Below are 17,252 nucleotides of genomic sequence, written 5' to 3'. Positions count from 1 at the left end.
GCCTTGGTGAGGGAAGTAAAGAAGAACCCAAAGATCACTGTGGCTGAGCTCCAGAGATGCAGTCAGGAGATGGGAGAAAGTTGTAGAAAGTCAACCATCACTGCAGCCCTCCACCAGTCAGGGCTTTATGGCAAAGTGGCCCGACGGAAGCCTCTCCTCAGTGTAAGACACATGAAAACCCGCATGGAGTTTTCTAAAAAAAACACCTGAAGGACTCCAAGATGGTGAGAAATAAGATTCTCTGGTCTGATGAGACCAAAATAGAACTTTTTGGCCTTAATTCTAAGCGGTATGTGTGGAGAAAACCAGGCACTGCTCATCACCTGTCCAATACAGTCCCATCAGTGAAGCATGGTGGTGGCAGCATCATGCTGTGGGGGTGTTTTTCAGCTGCAGGGACAGGACGACTGGTTGCAATCGAGGGAAAGATGAATGCGGCCAAGTACAGGGATATCCTGGACAAAAACCTTCTCCAGAGTGCTCTGGACCTCAGACTGGGCCGAAGGTTTACCTTCCAACAAGACAATGACCCTAAGCACACAGCTAAAATAAGGAAGGAGTGTCTTCACAACAACTCCGTGACTGTTCTTGAATGGCCCAGCCAGAGCCCTGACTTAAACCCAATTGAGCATCTCTGGAGAGACCTAAAAATGGCTGTCCACCAACGTTTACCATCCAACCTGACAGAACTGGAGAGGATCTGCAAGGAGGAATGGCAGAGGATCCCCAAATCCAGGTGTGAAAGACTTGTTGCATCTTTCCCAAAAAGACTCCTGGCTGTATTAGATCAAAAGGGGGCTTCTACTAAATACTGAGCAAAGGGTCTGAATACTTAGGACCATGTGATATTTCAGTTTTTCTTTTTTAATAAATCTGCAACAATGTCAACAATTCTGTGTTTTTCTGTCAGTATGGGGTGCTATGTGTACATTCATGAGGAAGAAGAATGAACCTAAATGATTTTAGCAAATGGCTGCAATATAACAAAGAGTGAAAAATTTAAGGGGATCTGAATACTTTCCGTACCCACTGTATATATATATATATATATATATATATATATATGCATATATATATATATATATATATATATATATATGTATATATATATATATATTTTTTTATATATATATATATATATATATATATATATATAATATAAAATGTGTTATGTGTTTGTGTTTTGTGCAACATTTTTTTTTTTTTTTTTTAATTTCCCTCCCCAGTTCCACTCCCATGCAGTATTGCTGCTGCAGGGAACGGAACTAGGAAGTCATCACACCGACAGACGAGCGGCGGGGATCTCGGCTGGCGGTCACAGCAATGAGAGATCATCGCTGGATCGCCAGGAGAAGGTAAGAGACACCGCTGCGCTCTCTGCACATCTACCCCGAGCGTGACTCGGGGATACCGATCCTGCACTAAAAAATCCACCCCGAGTCACGCTCGGGATTACCGCCAGGGGGGTTAACCTTCTTGGGCATGGAGTTCACCAGAGCTTCACAGGTTGCCACTGAAGTCCTCTTCCACTGCTCCATGACAACATCACGGAGCTGGTTGATGTTAGAGACCTTGCACTCCTCCACCTTCCATTTGAGGATGTCCCACAGATGCTTAAGAGGGTTTAGGTTTACAGACATGCTTGGCCAGTCCATCACTTTTACCCTCAGCTTCTTTAGCAAGGCAGTGGTCGTCTTGTAGGTGTGTTTGGGGTCGTTATCATGTTGGAATACTGCCCTGTGACCCAGTCTCCAAAGAGAGGGGATTATGCTCTGCTTCAGTATGTCACAGTACATGCTGGCATTCATGGTTCCCTCAATGAACTGTAGCTCCCCAGTGTTGGCAGCACTCATGCAGCCCCAGACCATGACACTCCCACCACCATGCTTGACTGTAGGCAAGACACACTTGTCTTTCTACTTCTCACCTGGTTGCCACCACACACGCTTGACACCATCTGAACCAAATAAGCTTATCTTGGTCTCATCAGACCACAGGACATGGTTCCAGTAATCCTTGTCCTTAGGCGGCTTGTCTTCAGCAAACTGTTTGCGGGCTTTCTTGTGCATCATCCTTAGAAGAGGCCTCCTTCCGGAATGACAGTAATGCAGACCAATTTGATGCAGTGTGCGGCGTATGGTCTGAGCACTGACAGGCTGACCCCTTCAACCTCTGCAGCAATGTTGACAGCACTCATATGTCTATTTCCCAAAGACAACCTCTGGATATGACGCTGAGCACGTGCACTCAACTTCATTGGTCGATCATGGCGAGGCCTGTTCTGAGTGGGACCTGTCCTGTTAAACCTCTGTATGGTCTTGGCAACCTTGCTGCAGCTCAGGTTCAGGGTCTTGACAATCTTCTTATAGCCTAGGCCATCTTTATGTAGAGCAACAGTGCTTTTTTCAGATCCTCAGAGAGTTCTTTGCCATGAGATGCCATGTTAAACTTCCAGTGACCAGTATGAGAGAGTGAGAGCGATAACACCAAATTTAACACACCTGCTCTCCATTCACACCTGAGACCTTGTAACACTAATGAGTCACATGACACGGGGGAGGGAAAATGGCTAATTTGGCCCAATTTGGACATGTTTACTTAGGGTGTACTCACTTTTGTTGCCAGTGGTTTAGACATTAAAGGCTGTGTGTTGAGTGATTTTAAGGGGACAGCAAATTTACACTGTTATACAAGCTGTACACTCACTACTTTACATTGTAGCAAAGTGTAATTTCTTCAGTGTTGTCATATGAAAAGATATAATAAAATATTTACAAAAATGTGAAGGGTGTACTCACTTCTATGAGATACTGTATATATATATATATATATATATATGTAGCACCCTCCTAGGTAGGTGCTAGGAAAAAGGATATATGTGGCCCCGTCTGCATATCAGGGGCCCTGATCATTTAGTTAGGCTGCCACATGTTTCCAGGTGTGATCTGTTGAGTCTGGGGAGTCTCCCCACTGTTTCCAATGAGGGCTCTTACTGGACAGTGGAGTAAACCTAGTCAATAGCACACCAGGGCTTATAGCTGTTTCAGTGGGAAGAGTTTGCCACAATGCACCCTGGGATGAGTTATAAGTCTGAGGGGAGCATGTGACAGGGCGTCTTTGGCGAGAAGCAGAGTCCCAGGAGGAGGGTGACGGCTGTCTCTCCTCCTGTCAGCACTAGTGAGGGTGTCTTGGGCAGTTGGCCTGGAGGACGAAGGTTGAGCTGGGCTGCAGAGAGGGATCCAGAGTGCTGTGGACCGAGTGGAGCTGCTGGGCATATGTTTCGGGGAAAAACAGTGTTGTGAGTACTTGAAACTGCCCAGTGGTCTGCCTAGGAGAGGGGACCACTCCAGAAGGTCAAAGGGATCCGGGAGCCAGCTAACCAGTAGAGAAAGCTTAGAAAAGGGTGCCCTGAAGATAAGAGAGTAAGAGGGGTCACCAGTACGGGCCTTGAAGTATTCAGCAGTGCAGCAACGTATACATGTAGCTACTTCAGCAAGGACTGCTTAAAGCGGTTGTAAACCCGAAAAAAAAAAAAAAAAAACCCTGCAAGACAAAGGCATAATCAGCTAGTATGCATCGCATACTAGCTCATTATGTATTACTTACCTTAGAACGAAGCCCCGACACGGAGCCCCGGACATCGCTGCGGGCGCTGCCATGATCCCTCTGCCGGCGCTGTGATTGGCCGGAGCCGCGATGATGTCACTCCCGCGCATGCGCGCGGGAGTGATTTTCCGGCAAGCCCCCGGCAAGGAAAACTGAAGGTCCCCCCGGACCTTCAGAGCGCATGCGCCGCTCGCGTGAGCAGCTGCATGCACTGCAAATATTTCCTAAACCGTGCCGGTTTAGGAGATATTAATTGTACCTACAGTTAAGCCTTATTATAGGCTTACCTGCAGGTAAAAGTGTCAAAAAGCGGGATACTATCGCTTTAAGGGAGCTTAAAGAGGACTTCTTCATTCAGGAAAGCAGTCAGAAGTCAGGCCAGCGTTAACCAGCGTTAATTGGCGTTGACCGGCATCCAGCCAGCGTCAAGTCAGCGCCAATTGGCATTTTTCAATTGTCCCTAGCAATTTGTGCATAGTTGAGCCAAAGGAGCATCTCACTCATTCCTTCTCCTATCCAAGTTACCAAATAAATACAAACAAACCCAAAGATACTGGGCTGGTCATTGTCTCAGTGATCACACTTGGAGAAACATGCTTAAATGTGCTGTTGTTGCTTGCGGCAACCCAGGGGGACCCACATCCAGCAAAACAGCTGGGAATTGTGCTACATATATATACAGTATGTATATAAATAATCACCTCTTATGGTGACATCACATCACAGACACTGTGTACAAGTGATCCAATGTGTGTCTGTGTATATGTATATGTATATATATATATATATATATATATATATATATATATTCACCTCTCATGGTGACATCACATCACAGACACTGTGTACAAGTGATCCAATGTGTGTATATGTATATATATATATATATATATATATATATATATATATATTCACCTCTCATGGTGACATCACATCACAGACACTGTGTACAAGTGATCCAATGTGTGTCTGTGTATATGTATATATATATATATATATTCACCTCTCATGGTGACATCACAGACACTGTGTACAAGTGTTGTAATTTATATATACCTGTATATATGATCACCTCCCTGGTGACATCACAGACAGTCTGAAGCTATATAGATACATTTGATCACGTTGATTATAAATAGGCTGGCAATCAATATTGAGCAGCTCAGCCCCCCATAGACTGGGTGTAGTGGGGGATCTGCTCCTGCAGCAGACAGTGCCCACAGACTACATTGTCCTCAGTCCCAGCAATCAGGGGGATGTAGTGTTGGTGTTTTTCCTGGATAGATCCGCCCCTTCATCTGTTCTCACTGCAGCCTGTTCCTAATATCAGGCTCACACGTCAGTCCCACCTTTCTTGCCATCCCTGGTTGTACCTTAGTCCTGTCTCCTGGTGCAGGGAGCTGTCACCCTGAGCTCCCCCCTCCCCCCTGACACCCCTTACCTGCTCCTGCTGGTGTACAATGGGAAGCTCGGAGGAGAGGAATTGCTGATGATTTGAATGAGATTTCAGTTGACAGGCTGTGTAAGAGCAGAGAGGAGTGCGAGCTACACACAGATCTGCCTGTACTGAGCACACACACTTCCAGCGATCCTCATCACACAGCACCGCTCATAGCTGGGCTACAGCACATCTACCTAGGAGGACATGGAAGAGAACATGGAAGAAGGACAGACACAGAAAGGTAAGTCTTCATACCCTTACCCACTCTCCTCCTTGTGTTACTGCAACAGCGGAGAGATCAGACATGTAATATGTCATGGGTGCTGTGCCATAAATATACAACATGTCATGGGTGCTGTGCCATAAATGTACAATATGTCATGGGTGCTGTGCCATAAATATACATGTCATGGGTGCTGTGCCATACATATACAATATGTCATGGGTGCTGTGCCATAGACTGTGAGCTGTAATATCATTAAATAAAAAATGGGTGCTCTGCAAAAGACTGGGGATCAGCTATACATTATGTAATGGGTACTGTGCCATAGATTAGAGAATTTGTAGTATATGGCACAAAACCCGAAAATTAGTACTATGGGTAATGTGCCATACACTGGGGATCATCTATACAGCATGCAATGGGTGCTATTTTATAGAATGTGAGCTGTAATATAAATAGAATGGGTGCTGTGCCATGGACTGAGGATCAGCCTTACAATATGCAAAGGGTGCTATGCCATAGATTGGAGAATTTGTAGATTTTTTTTGTATATTTTGTGACAATCAGCTATACAAAAACCACTGGGTGCTGTGCCATAGACTTGGGATCATCTACATAATGTGATATGGGTTCTGTGGCAAAATGTGTAACTTGCAATGCTCAAGGATGGTGTAACATAGGCTGAATACCAGCTATATTATAACATACCCAATGGTTGTAGTGCCATAGACTGAAGGCAAGCAACATGAAATTCCATGGATACTGTGCAGTAGACTGAACACCAGCAAATCAACATGTAATGGGTGCTGTGCTGTAGAAAGAGATCTTACAACAGAAGTGCAATGGGCGCTGTGCCATAGACTGAAGACTAGCTATATAGCATGCCATGGGTGCTGTTCCATACACTTAAGACTGGATATGTAACATACCATGGTGCTGTGCCATATTCTAAGAACAAATATGTAACATGTCATGGGTGCTGTGCCATAGACTGAAGACCAGCTATATAGCATGCTATGGGTGCTGTGCCATAGATTGAAAAGACCAGCTATTTAGCATGCCATGGGTGCTGTCTGTGCCATAGACTGAAAACCAGCTATATAGCATGCTATGGGTTCCGTGCCATAGATTGAAAAGACCAGCTATTTAGCAGGCCATGGGTGCTGTGCCATAGACTGAAGACCAGCTATTTAGCATGCCATGGGTGCTGTGCCATAGACTGAAGACCAGCTATATAGCATACCATGGGTGCTGTGCCATAGATTGATAAGAGCAACTATATAGCATGCCATGGGTGCTGTGCCATAGACTGTAGAGCAGCTAGCATGCCATGGGTGCTGTGCCATAGACTGGGGACCTTTTCCCATCTCCCCAGCAGTCACTAATCTTCATTTGTTTTAGCTTTTCACGCTTGCCTAGATGGGAAAATGAGTGTGAACTGGTTCAGAGGCACCAACAATATGTAGAGGTGGCTGATCTCACAAAGCACTCAATGTAGCCATTAATTCTTTGAGTCATTGAAGCACAAGAATTAGGATGGAGATTTTCATAGGGGGTGAACATTATTTACCTCCTAGTATTGCTGCAGCAAGGCTGTGCTCTGATAGCCATTTCTGTTTACATATGATTGCTCATAGGGAATAATAAGCTGTAGATGCTGAACGCTTTATCTACTATAGCATGCTGTTTTCATTGTTGTACATGTGTTTATTTGTAGCATTCTAGGTGATGCATTAATAAAAATCTAATGAATTAGATAGATGTTTTTTTCAGAACTGGTAATATTGAATAATAATTAACATTTTCAATTGAAGTCATTTGATTTTCCTGGCTAGTAGTGTGTTGGGGCATTATGCAAACTGGTCAGTCGTTCTTTATTTGCTCCATCTTTCATCTATGTTGTTGCTCTCTCTCATTAGACCTGACCTACTTACGCTAAATGAATCCTGGGTTTTTTTTCTGCTGACTTGTTTTTTTCCTGGGTCTTTGTGCTTGAAGTTAAAGGGAATATTGCTAATGTTAACCTGCTTCGAGCAGGTACCAATGCAGGGTTCATCTATTTATATTCTGCTATTATTTTTTCTGGTGACGGTTATATTAGAGTTGTGATTATCATCATTTTTCTATTTGCCAAACATGATCAGCAAGCAGCAAGTGATTAATGCATTTTAATTTAAAACATTCCAGTGGGGGGGATTTTAATCACTCAAAGCTCACATGCACTATGCTGCAAAAATACAATTAAGTGTCAGTTTTGATGTATTCAAAATAAAATGATATAATATATATCTTTTTTATTTATTATTATTATTTTTTTTTTTTTTTAGTTGCCTTTTTGATCCACAGGGTGTCCTGTTTATTTATAAGCACTGCCTGGTGTTGTCACCCAATCCATCAAAACAACACGATCTGTTGTTTTTTTATATATCATTTGACACTATTTTTTTTTTTTTTAATGTTTATGTTGCTTGGATGGCATTGATTACATTGTATTATATTAATCTTGCAGATCATGATTTTGTGTTTCCTGTTGGTGAATGTTGAGACAGTATGTGATTTTCATTTAGCCTATTCTAAGCACTCTGCTTCCTCCATTTTTGCTATACAGAGAATGAAGATTCAGTAGTTTAGTGATTTCTACAACACTGACATCCTGTGGTGGTCATGTAGCTCTGATGGCGCTGGAGTTTGTGGGAAGATTGTTTACAGATTGGATGGGATTTCTGGTACACAGATGAGGTTCAAGTGGATGGTTTATTATCCAACAAGAATTACATGTAACAGAAGCTTTGCATTATTTACAGTCTTTCCTACCAGTGTCATAGTGCACTGAAAAAAATAATATAAACTGGAATCTACAAAAAATATTATCGATGCCTGAAACATTTTCCAAAGCCTTTTCATACTAGTGGACCGATCGAGTCCACCTGTCAGTTTTTCAGGCGGATTCAATCGGACCCTCCAGTCTAATCTATGGAGCAGCGGGTGTCAACAGACATCTGATACGTTCAGGGCCATCTTACCGAATGGGCACACTGGGAAGTTGCCCGGGGGCTCCACTTACCTGGGGGGCCCCACCTGCCCAGCGACCCAGCCCCAGCCAAGCATTAGTCTTGATTCCTGTGTGCATCCCGCCGCCAAACTTAGCAGGTGGCAAGCGCCTGTCAGCCTTGCGCTGCTGTCAGGCCACTTTGGCCATGGAGGGGGAGCCCACAACTGCAGGAATGCCTGTCTGCCTCAACAGGAACAGGCACACACAGGACAATCGAGTCTGACTCCCGTCCGTGTGTGTGTGTACACACAAGTGGACCGATCGAGTCCACCTGTCAGTTTTTCAGGCAGACTCAATCAGACCCTCCAGTCTTCTATATGGAGCGGCGGGTGTCAACAGACATCTGATACCTTCAGGGCCATCCTACCAAATGGGCACGTTAGGAAGTTGTCCGGGGGCTCCACTTACCTGGAGGGCCCTCACCTGCCCAGCGACCCAGCCCCAGCCAAGCATTAGTCCTGATTCCCGTGTGCATCCTGCCGCCGAATTTAGCAGGTGACAAGCACCTGTCAGCCTTGTGCTGCTGTCAGGCCACTTTGGCTGTGGAGGGGGAGCCCACAGCTGCAGGAATGCCTGTCTGCCTCAACGGGAACAGGAACTCACAGAACAATCGAGTCTGACTCCCGTCCATGTGTGTGTGTTCATCGGACGCAGCCACCGAACTTAGAAGCTGTCATGAGGCTTGCACTGCTGTACCAATAAATATAGCCTTATCGATAAATTGCATTTTTATTCTCTTGGGTTATTGTGTAGACAGGGCCCCAGTGCACTGAATTGCCCGGGGGCCTTTAATGCTCTTTAGATGGCACTGGATACGTTCCTATCCGCTAAATCCAATTGGTGAATCGGGATCAGATGACAGTCGGTGTATAGGGACAGGCGGTCTTTTTACATCCGACCGCCCATAGAGGAGAGCGGGCTGTGTCTGCTCTGCAGAAGCGGAATGGATACGGACCAGCCATCTGTCTGCTCAGTGGGGATCAGTGGACAGATTCCCCTCTGAGCAGTCAGATTCCAACAGAGCTCGCCCCGTGTGTAGGGGGCCTAAGGCCTCATGCACGCTGGATGTTTTTGGCGCTACTCTAAATGGTTTCTGCCATTTTTCTTTTTTTTTTTCTGCCTCTAAACACCCTTGCAGGTTAGCCTATGTGTCCATGTACACATAGGCATTTAAAGGAGTTTTGAGTCAGAAAGAAAACACTGCCAGTGCAACCAGGAGCAGCCAAATTTTGGCAGACAAAACGCTTGACACCTGTAAACGTGTATAAACATGTCTAAACTTGCCTAAGCACTAGGCATGATTAGTGCATGAGAATTAATTCATTTTAATGGCCAGAATAAATGATTACTCTGGCCAATCAAATTAATTAATGCCCACGCGCTTGATGCTCCTAAATGCACCTACATGCTTTACACGCATTTACAAGCATCAAGCATTTATTTCTGGCCAAACACCTGGAGGAAAGGCATCTAGGAGAAATAACAAAAATGTCCAATGTGCAAGAAGCCTAACATTCAAGGCATGCCATGAAGGATAACTGTGACAGTTGCTTGTGTTCTCAGCTGAACTGTCGAGCCATCACGTGGCTGGTATCATAACTAAACACATGTGAAGCACCATGGTAACTGTAGATCAAACAGAGACTAGATGGGGGCTTGGCTCTAAAGAATCTGAGGATTTAGTCCTTGCATTAAATATATGTTGCTCTAGTCTTTAGATTTTTATCTTTGGGGCGGGTTTGCTAGAATTGGGCAAAGAAAACAGAAGAAATGACAAGTTGTTGGTTGTAGCTGTTCAGACTTTATCTTTCACTCCTTGGGGGGGAAAAGCTGAAAATATTGTTGCTAATGGCAGTAGCTATGTTTCTGTATAAGGTTGGGTTCACTCTGTGTGCGGAGCGGCTTGCAGCAGGGGGTCCGATGCGTTCCTGTTCACCATTTCAGGTCCGAATTTGGTCTGAATTTTTGGCTAAATTCGGATCTGAAATGGACCAGTAGATGCACAGAACCCTCCTGCAGCTGTCCCATGGCTGTATGAACTGGCTCCATTGAGATCCGGTCACAGTCTCCTGACATGGGAATTGGATGCGGGAAACCTGCATCCAATTTGCACCAATGTGAACTCAGCCTAATGCCTCGTACACACGCAACGATTGTTGGCTTCTTAGTATGATGCTTCCGACAACCGACTGCGACTTTTCGGCCGAACAAAATCTGGTGTGCAGGCTATAAAATTTTTGTTGGCCGTCAACAGAACGGCCGATTTTCTGTCAGTCAGTACAGATTTCGGCAGACAAAAATCAGATGAGCAAGACTGGGCATGCTCAGAGAAGAAAAAACACACGGAAAGTAAACCAGCACATGACATCACTTCTGAAGTTGGTTGTTGTTGGCCGAGAAAATTTGTGTGCAGTCTAGAGCAAATTTCAACCAACACAACAACACTGGACAAAAGACGGACGATTGTCGGCCGATAATCGTTGCGTGTGTACGAGGCTTTAGAGTGTATAAATCAGAGTGTGTAAATCATTTTTAGTGTGCTAGAGAAACTAACCTTAGTTACTAGCCTTGTTTTTCCCAAAGCTGATGGATTATACTCGTAAATTATTGCCCAAATAAAACTAAAAAAAAAAACCCCCCAGACTTATGACTGTGGAAAAGTTTTGGCAATGGACATTTATTGAAGTTTAAAGCTGAAGTTTAGATATGGAAATTTCTAAAGAATTACTGTACATTTGTCCAACTTGGACCAATGTAAGTATATATGTGCCATACCTGTGGGATCCCTGTTAGGTGCTAGGCACTACAACAGTGATTTCTGCTAGCACCTGCATTCTGTGCTGAGCGATTGCCCTGCATTTTTTCCTGAGGATCACGCAGCACAAGCACCATTCAGAGAACACTTTGCATTTTCTCATTGAATGCAAAGTGTTCTCTGATAGCATGAGGTAATGTTTGCAATGCTACTGCTCTGTCTCCGCTACCTTGGCATTTACTGAGAAAATGCAAAGTGTTCCCTGAATGGTTCTCTTTGTGAATGAGTGACCTCCTGCGTTCACAATGCAGCAGGTCAGACGCTTGGTATGGGACCCAGAAGCTAGTGAAGATCACTGGTTCATTAGTGTCTACTAAAGTGATTTCCAGCTTCCAGCGGTATCCCTCTGGAATGGCACATATATACTTATGATGATTCAAGCTTGACCAATGTAATGTTAAAAACTGCCTTACCTAAATTTCAGCTTTAGTTTAAACTTTTATTAACTCATAAACCATAAACATGGTATAACCACCAATCTAAAGCTTGCCTTGCACATATGCTATGTGGGAAAGAAAATATTCTAAATGGTCTCTGTAGCACAAAAATAGGTGGTCTTGCTGCCCCCTCAGGACCAAGGGTATCTGAAAAACACTGAAAGACATCATCAGGAGAAGGGCGCACCGACCTTGTGCCTTACCACTAAAAAAGTTTACTGAAATCCAAATAGGTAGCATACGTTAATTATACTCACAAACATAAGATATATACATGCATGTACGAAATGGGAACCAATCGCCTCCAGAATACTTGTATACTGCTGGATGGTGTAATGGCGTCCACAATGACCTAGGTTACGCGTTTCAAGAGAGAACCCTTTTCCTCAGAGCCAAAATTGTGACCCAAAATACCCAAACAGAAGCTGCAACTTGTTGGATGCAGCCTCTGTTCGGCCAAAAATGTTATGCCCAGCTCCTTTGACTTTTTGATCTAAGGGGAGGCGGGAGGGTGGCCACATGGCCACACACCAGTGGTATACCTTGCACATCTGCCACCTGGGGCCTGAGTTTTTTATGCACCCTCTTCCCTAAGAAAATTGGTATAGCAGCACACACAGCACACTGCACCAAGTTGTGTCAACAGTAGGAAGGGCATAAAGAGACATATTTCCCACTCGTGAGCATATAACAGATATTTACAAACCTCAGCACACTCATTTTATTAGAATTAAACTGTTCCATTACATATGCTTTCCATACATAGGGTCACCTCTTTGTAAAAATAATAAATGCACATATTTTTTGAGGGGAAAAAAAGGGCACTGGCTGATCTAAATAAAACAAATCATCTATAGCCAGCCTTAGAGTACCCAACCAATCAGCTGTTATCTTCTATTGGGAGGAGCAGTGCATGGATGTGTATACAGACACCGTGCATTCGGATCCATGCATGCTCCTGCCCCCAAATTTTGACATTCGACTGAGTTCGTTCAGCTGCTGCATCTGCATCTGCAACTGCATCTATGGGCTACCTGCACACAGCTCCGAAGTAGATACAGACACAGCAAAAAGTGGCTCAGCATGGGGGATGGATCTCAGCGGCCATCTAAACTAGCCCTATTTGTCTATAGTGCAGGGGCCAGGAGTGCATAATGCACTGACCACTTTAAAGAGTACAACCAAAGTATCCTCCTCTTCCTAGTACAAATCAACCCCAATCCCATATCTCCCACAGATACAGATCTCCCCTAACATCCCTAAGTCCTTTCCAGCCTAGCCCATTAGACCACCCAACACAAACCCCTCAGTACAGGCAACTTGCCAAGCGTAGACCGCCCCCCAGCACAGAACCCTCAGTACAGACAGGCCACCCCCCAGCACAGAACCCTCAGTACAGACAGGCCACCCCCCAGCACAGAACCCTCAGTACAGATGGACCTCCCCTGCACAGACTGCCCCCCAACACAGACCCTCCCCCCAGCACAGATTGACCCCCCCCCCCCCAGCACATACCGACCCACTTTAGCACAAACCCCTCAGTACAGTGCTGTGCAACACACAAAAAAAAAAGGTATGTGTGTAAACACGAGTATGGGTACGGCCATACAACTCGGGGACACGGACAGATATGCAACAGAATCATTTACACCACTGAGACAGATTTTTAATGAGCGGAAAGTAGGTTTACCCAAGCTGTACTGCTTTGTCCAGGAGCTAGAGAGCGGTGCTCAGGCTGGGGCGCTCAGCTCCCACAATAGCAGATGCTTATCAAGTAACGCCGGCAGCTTGGAGTGCTCTTTTAAAATAAATCTTTTATTGGCTACAGTGGGTATAGAAAGGAATTACGTTCCTTTAAAATAATTACATTTTGTTTCTTTGCAGCCTGAAATGAAGACAGGCACAGTTTTTGTTTTATCCCGCTGTATTTATGACATCCAAGTGAAACATATAACACCAACGCATTTATGACAAAGAGTGGTCATTGTGTGCATGTGATAACAATATCACAAATTCTCCACACATTTTGCTTGTATGGGAGGGTTGCAAGAAAAAAAGCCACTCCTCAAGAAAGGTCACATGCAGTCACAACTGAGCTTTGCCAAAACACACCTTGAACATTCTGAGGCCACATGAAAAAAGGTGTAATGGTCAGATGAGATTAAAATTGAATGATTGGCCCCAACACCAAACAATATGTCTGGGGAAAATCCAATACAGCTCACCATCCAAATAACACCATTCCTACAGTAAAGCATGGTAATATCCTGTTATTAGGGAGTTTCTCTGCAGCTGGGACTAGAGCCCTTGTCAGGATAGAAGGAAATATGTAAGGGGCAAAATACTGTCAAATTCTTGAGGAAAATCTGCTGCCCTATGCCAGAAAGTTGTCAATAGGAAGAAGGGTTACCTTCCATTATGACAATGAACCAAAGTACACAGCAAAAATGACCACACAGTGGTTGAAGGAGAAAAAGGTGAATTTCCTTGCATGGCCTAATCAGAACCCAGACTTAAACCCCATTGAAAATCTGTAGAATGACTTGAAGATTGCAGTCCACAAAAGGTCACCATCAGAGTTAACTGAACTTGAACAATTCTGAAAAGAAGAGTGGGCAAATATTGCAAAGTTTAGATGTTAGTAGAGACAGATCCCAATAACAGACTAAGTGCCGATTCACACTACCGCGGCACGACTTCGGGGGGCGACCTGTGAAGTCGCGTGCACCGCGACTTCGGCGCGACTTGCACGGACTTCATATAATGAATGTCAATGCAAGTCGATCTGATGTCGCCCCGAAGTAGTACAGGAACTATTTTCTAAGTCGGAGCGACTTGGGTCACTCCTATTAGAACGGTTCCCGTAGCACTGCATGGACCGCGACTTGTCAGGCTGGCCAGTCGCCTGACAAGTCGCGGTAGTGTGAATGGGCACTAAAGGCTTTAATGAACGCAAAAGGTGTTTCAACAAAATACTGACACAAGGGGGTGATCCTTTTTCCAACTCAATGATTCTGTTTTTGATTTTCCTTAAATTGACATGTTGGTTTTATATCTTTCACTTGGATGTAAATACAGCTGGATAAAACAAAAACTGTGTCCGTCTGCATTTCAGGCTGCAAAACAACAAAATGTGATTCCTTTCTGTACCCACTGTACAAATATAAAGAGACAATGCTGTAGGTCCTAGATTTCTAATGAGTATCTACGACACTATGGGGTTGATTTATATAAACTGGAGAATGCAAAGCCTGATGCAGCTGTGCATGGTAGCCAATCAGCTTCTAACTTCAGTTTATTCAAATAAGCTTTGACAAAAACAAACCTTAAGTCTGGGATTACACATATGCAATGTGGGAACCAACTCGATTCTAGTGCGGATTCCGACATCGCATTTTCCCCGCAGGCAGTTTACACCGCCCTCTGCGAACCGCTGCAGTGTCAATACAAAGTTAATGACACCTACAGATCAATTTTCAGATTGCAGTGCAAACTATAAATTCAGACTGGAATCGGATTGCATGGGTGTGAACATGCGATCCGATTCCAGTGCAGGGAAAAAAAGGTTCCTGCACCTTTTTCGTGTGAATCCAATGCTAGTTCAGCCATACAATGCCTGTCTATACAACTGTATAGACAGGCATTGCATGTGATCTGCACAGTAATGCGGTGCGAATCACATGCGATGTCTGACATCGCAGAAGTGTGAACCCAAACAGAAGCTAATTGGTTTCTATGCACAGCTGCACCAGATTTTTCACTCTCCAATTTTAGTAAATCAGCCCCAATGAGTTTCACAGACACTGTTTTGGGCTGAAAGGTGGCATTTTTATGTACAGACTACTATTTGTTCACACCTTTGTGGTGCAGTCAAAGATAGTGTGTTAACATTTTTAGCCCATTCATTTGAATGGACCCATTGGTGTACTACAATGCACCAAAAAAGCTTTGTAGGGTAAAGCTACAGGTTTACCTTAATGCCCCCCTCCCTAGAAGCACATACTCACCTTACTTTCACTCCCCTGTCTCCTTACTTTCACTCCCCTGTCTCCTTACTTTCACACCCCTGTCTCCTTACTTTCACACCCCTGTCTCTCCATTCAGCTTTTAGAATCAGAAAATGATTTAGTATTTTCAGGAATGGAGAAGCTTTTCCTTTCATGTCATGGTGTCATTGCTTTGGCTAATGGGCCAACAATCTCACTTTGGGGATGAAAGACCATACCCAGTCATGTGTAGGCTCTGATTATAGCAACTTGGAACTTGTAAAGAGATTCCATTCCCTGCTTCCAGTGGCTGAATGGGATGGTGGGGAAATGAAAAAAGGAGAGTATGTGCTACTAGAGAGGGGGCCTTGTGGCTTTGCCCTACATGAGTCACTGTAAAGAAGAAGTAGGACCCAAGCTTATTCGGCCCTGCTTCTCCTGTGGATCACAGGAGGGCAGTCCATTTTGCACTCCTGTGACCCATTTTCAGCCGGCAGAGGGCTAAAATGGTTGATGTCCCTCAGCCACTCCAGGCACTGGTTCTGTCTCAAATTTACAGCCAGGATCCATCCAGCAGCCTGGACCGGCAGCTGCCATTGTCCCCCGAGCCACTGGGAGACTGAGCTAGCCGCTCAGGTTCTTCCCACAGCCCAGTGCTCCAGTGAGTGCTAGAGGGGCACAGCAAAGTGCTGGTGACTAGCAGTCACTGGCTCTCTGCTCACTGATGACAGAGAACTGAGAGATCAGCAGTCTCTGATCACTCAGTTCTCTGTCTTAGAGACAGCAGGGGACAGATGCAGCATCAAATTAATGCTGCATCCACCTAGGTGAGTATATTTGTTTTTTGGGAAACCCAAAGTTATCTTTTAAAGTAAATCTGTAAGTAATATATTTTTGCTTAATTTTGAAAAAAATAGAGGTTGGCTATAACTTCTGTGTTTTTTGATGCAGATACATAAGAAAATGAGAAGAAATATCCTTCTAGATAGGTGTCTCCATTTTAGGATTCCCCCCCCCCCCCCCCTATTCCTTTACTGGTGTAAACTGGAAATTATTGGATTTTCTTCCACTATCTGTTGCAGTGACAGTGACCACCAGAACAAATAAAGCCAGATAGTGTAGAGTATGGTTATGCCTACATTCACACCTGAGCAGAATGTTATTCTGGGGATTTTGAAGCATTTTTTTTCAAGCGTTGTACAGGTGTTTTTAAGGCATATTACAGACATTTTTGCACATGTTTACAAAAGTGTAGCACTAAAGCAGATAAATCAACTGTGCAAAAAATTGTGATACGCTCTATCTAGTCATAATATGCAGCATATACATACATATAATGTATACATATAATATACATACATACACATAATAAATAAATTGTAATATTTTTAATATATGAATAAATGTAAAAAACGTATGTGCATCAACCAACCAGACAATAGGAGGCTAAATGTTATAGTCCAAATAAATGCAAACACTGATATTTTTGTGGAATAAAAGTTATATTCCAACCAGGGAAATGGGATCCAGTGCTGTACACCCACATTAAATCAATCTACAGCTTACCACAGAATATTGAGTGGCCAATTGCTTTTAATAGATAAGGAAGGCATTCACCCAGGTTAAAGCCGTGTACACATGGGCTGAAAATCAGACGGTATCAGCCGGTTTCTATTGAATCAGGCACGTGTG

The 17,252-nt window shown here is 44.1% G+C and overlaps 1 protein-coding gene across 2 annotated transcripts in view; it reads left to right on the top strand.

The window, feature by feature from the left end:
* The window catches only part of GPM6A (glycoprotein M6A), a 445,719-nt gene that overhangs the window by 150,013 nt on the left and 278,454 nt on the right, over window positions 1-17,252 (top strand). The window contains exon 1 of one of the 2 annotated variants that reach the window (XM_082265959.1): window positions 4,845-5,288. The exons of the other annotated variant lie outside the window; for it this stretch is intronic. Coding sequence (XP_082122085.1) covers window positions 5,252-5,288 — 37 coding nt within the window. The 5' untranslated portion in view covers window positions 4,845-5,251. Of the gene's footprint in view, window positions 1-4,844; window positions 5,289-17,252 lie in introns of those variants that run through there. 2 annotated transcript variants of the gene reach the window in all.

The sequence above is a fragment of the Pelophylax lessonae genome (genome assembly GCF_965119305.1).
Source record: "Pelophylax lessonae genome assembly, chromosome: 1".
NCBI classification, from domain to species: domain Eukaryota; kingdom Metazoa; phylum Chordata; class Amphibia; order Anura; family Ranidae; genus Pelophylax; species Pelophylax lessonae.
The sequence above is the reverse complement of the archived record's forward strand: the minus strand, read 5'-3'. Positions and strand labels throughout refer to the sequence as shown.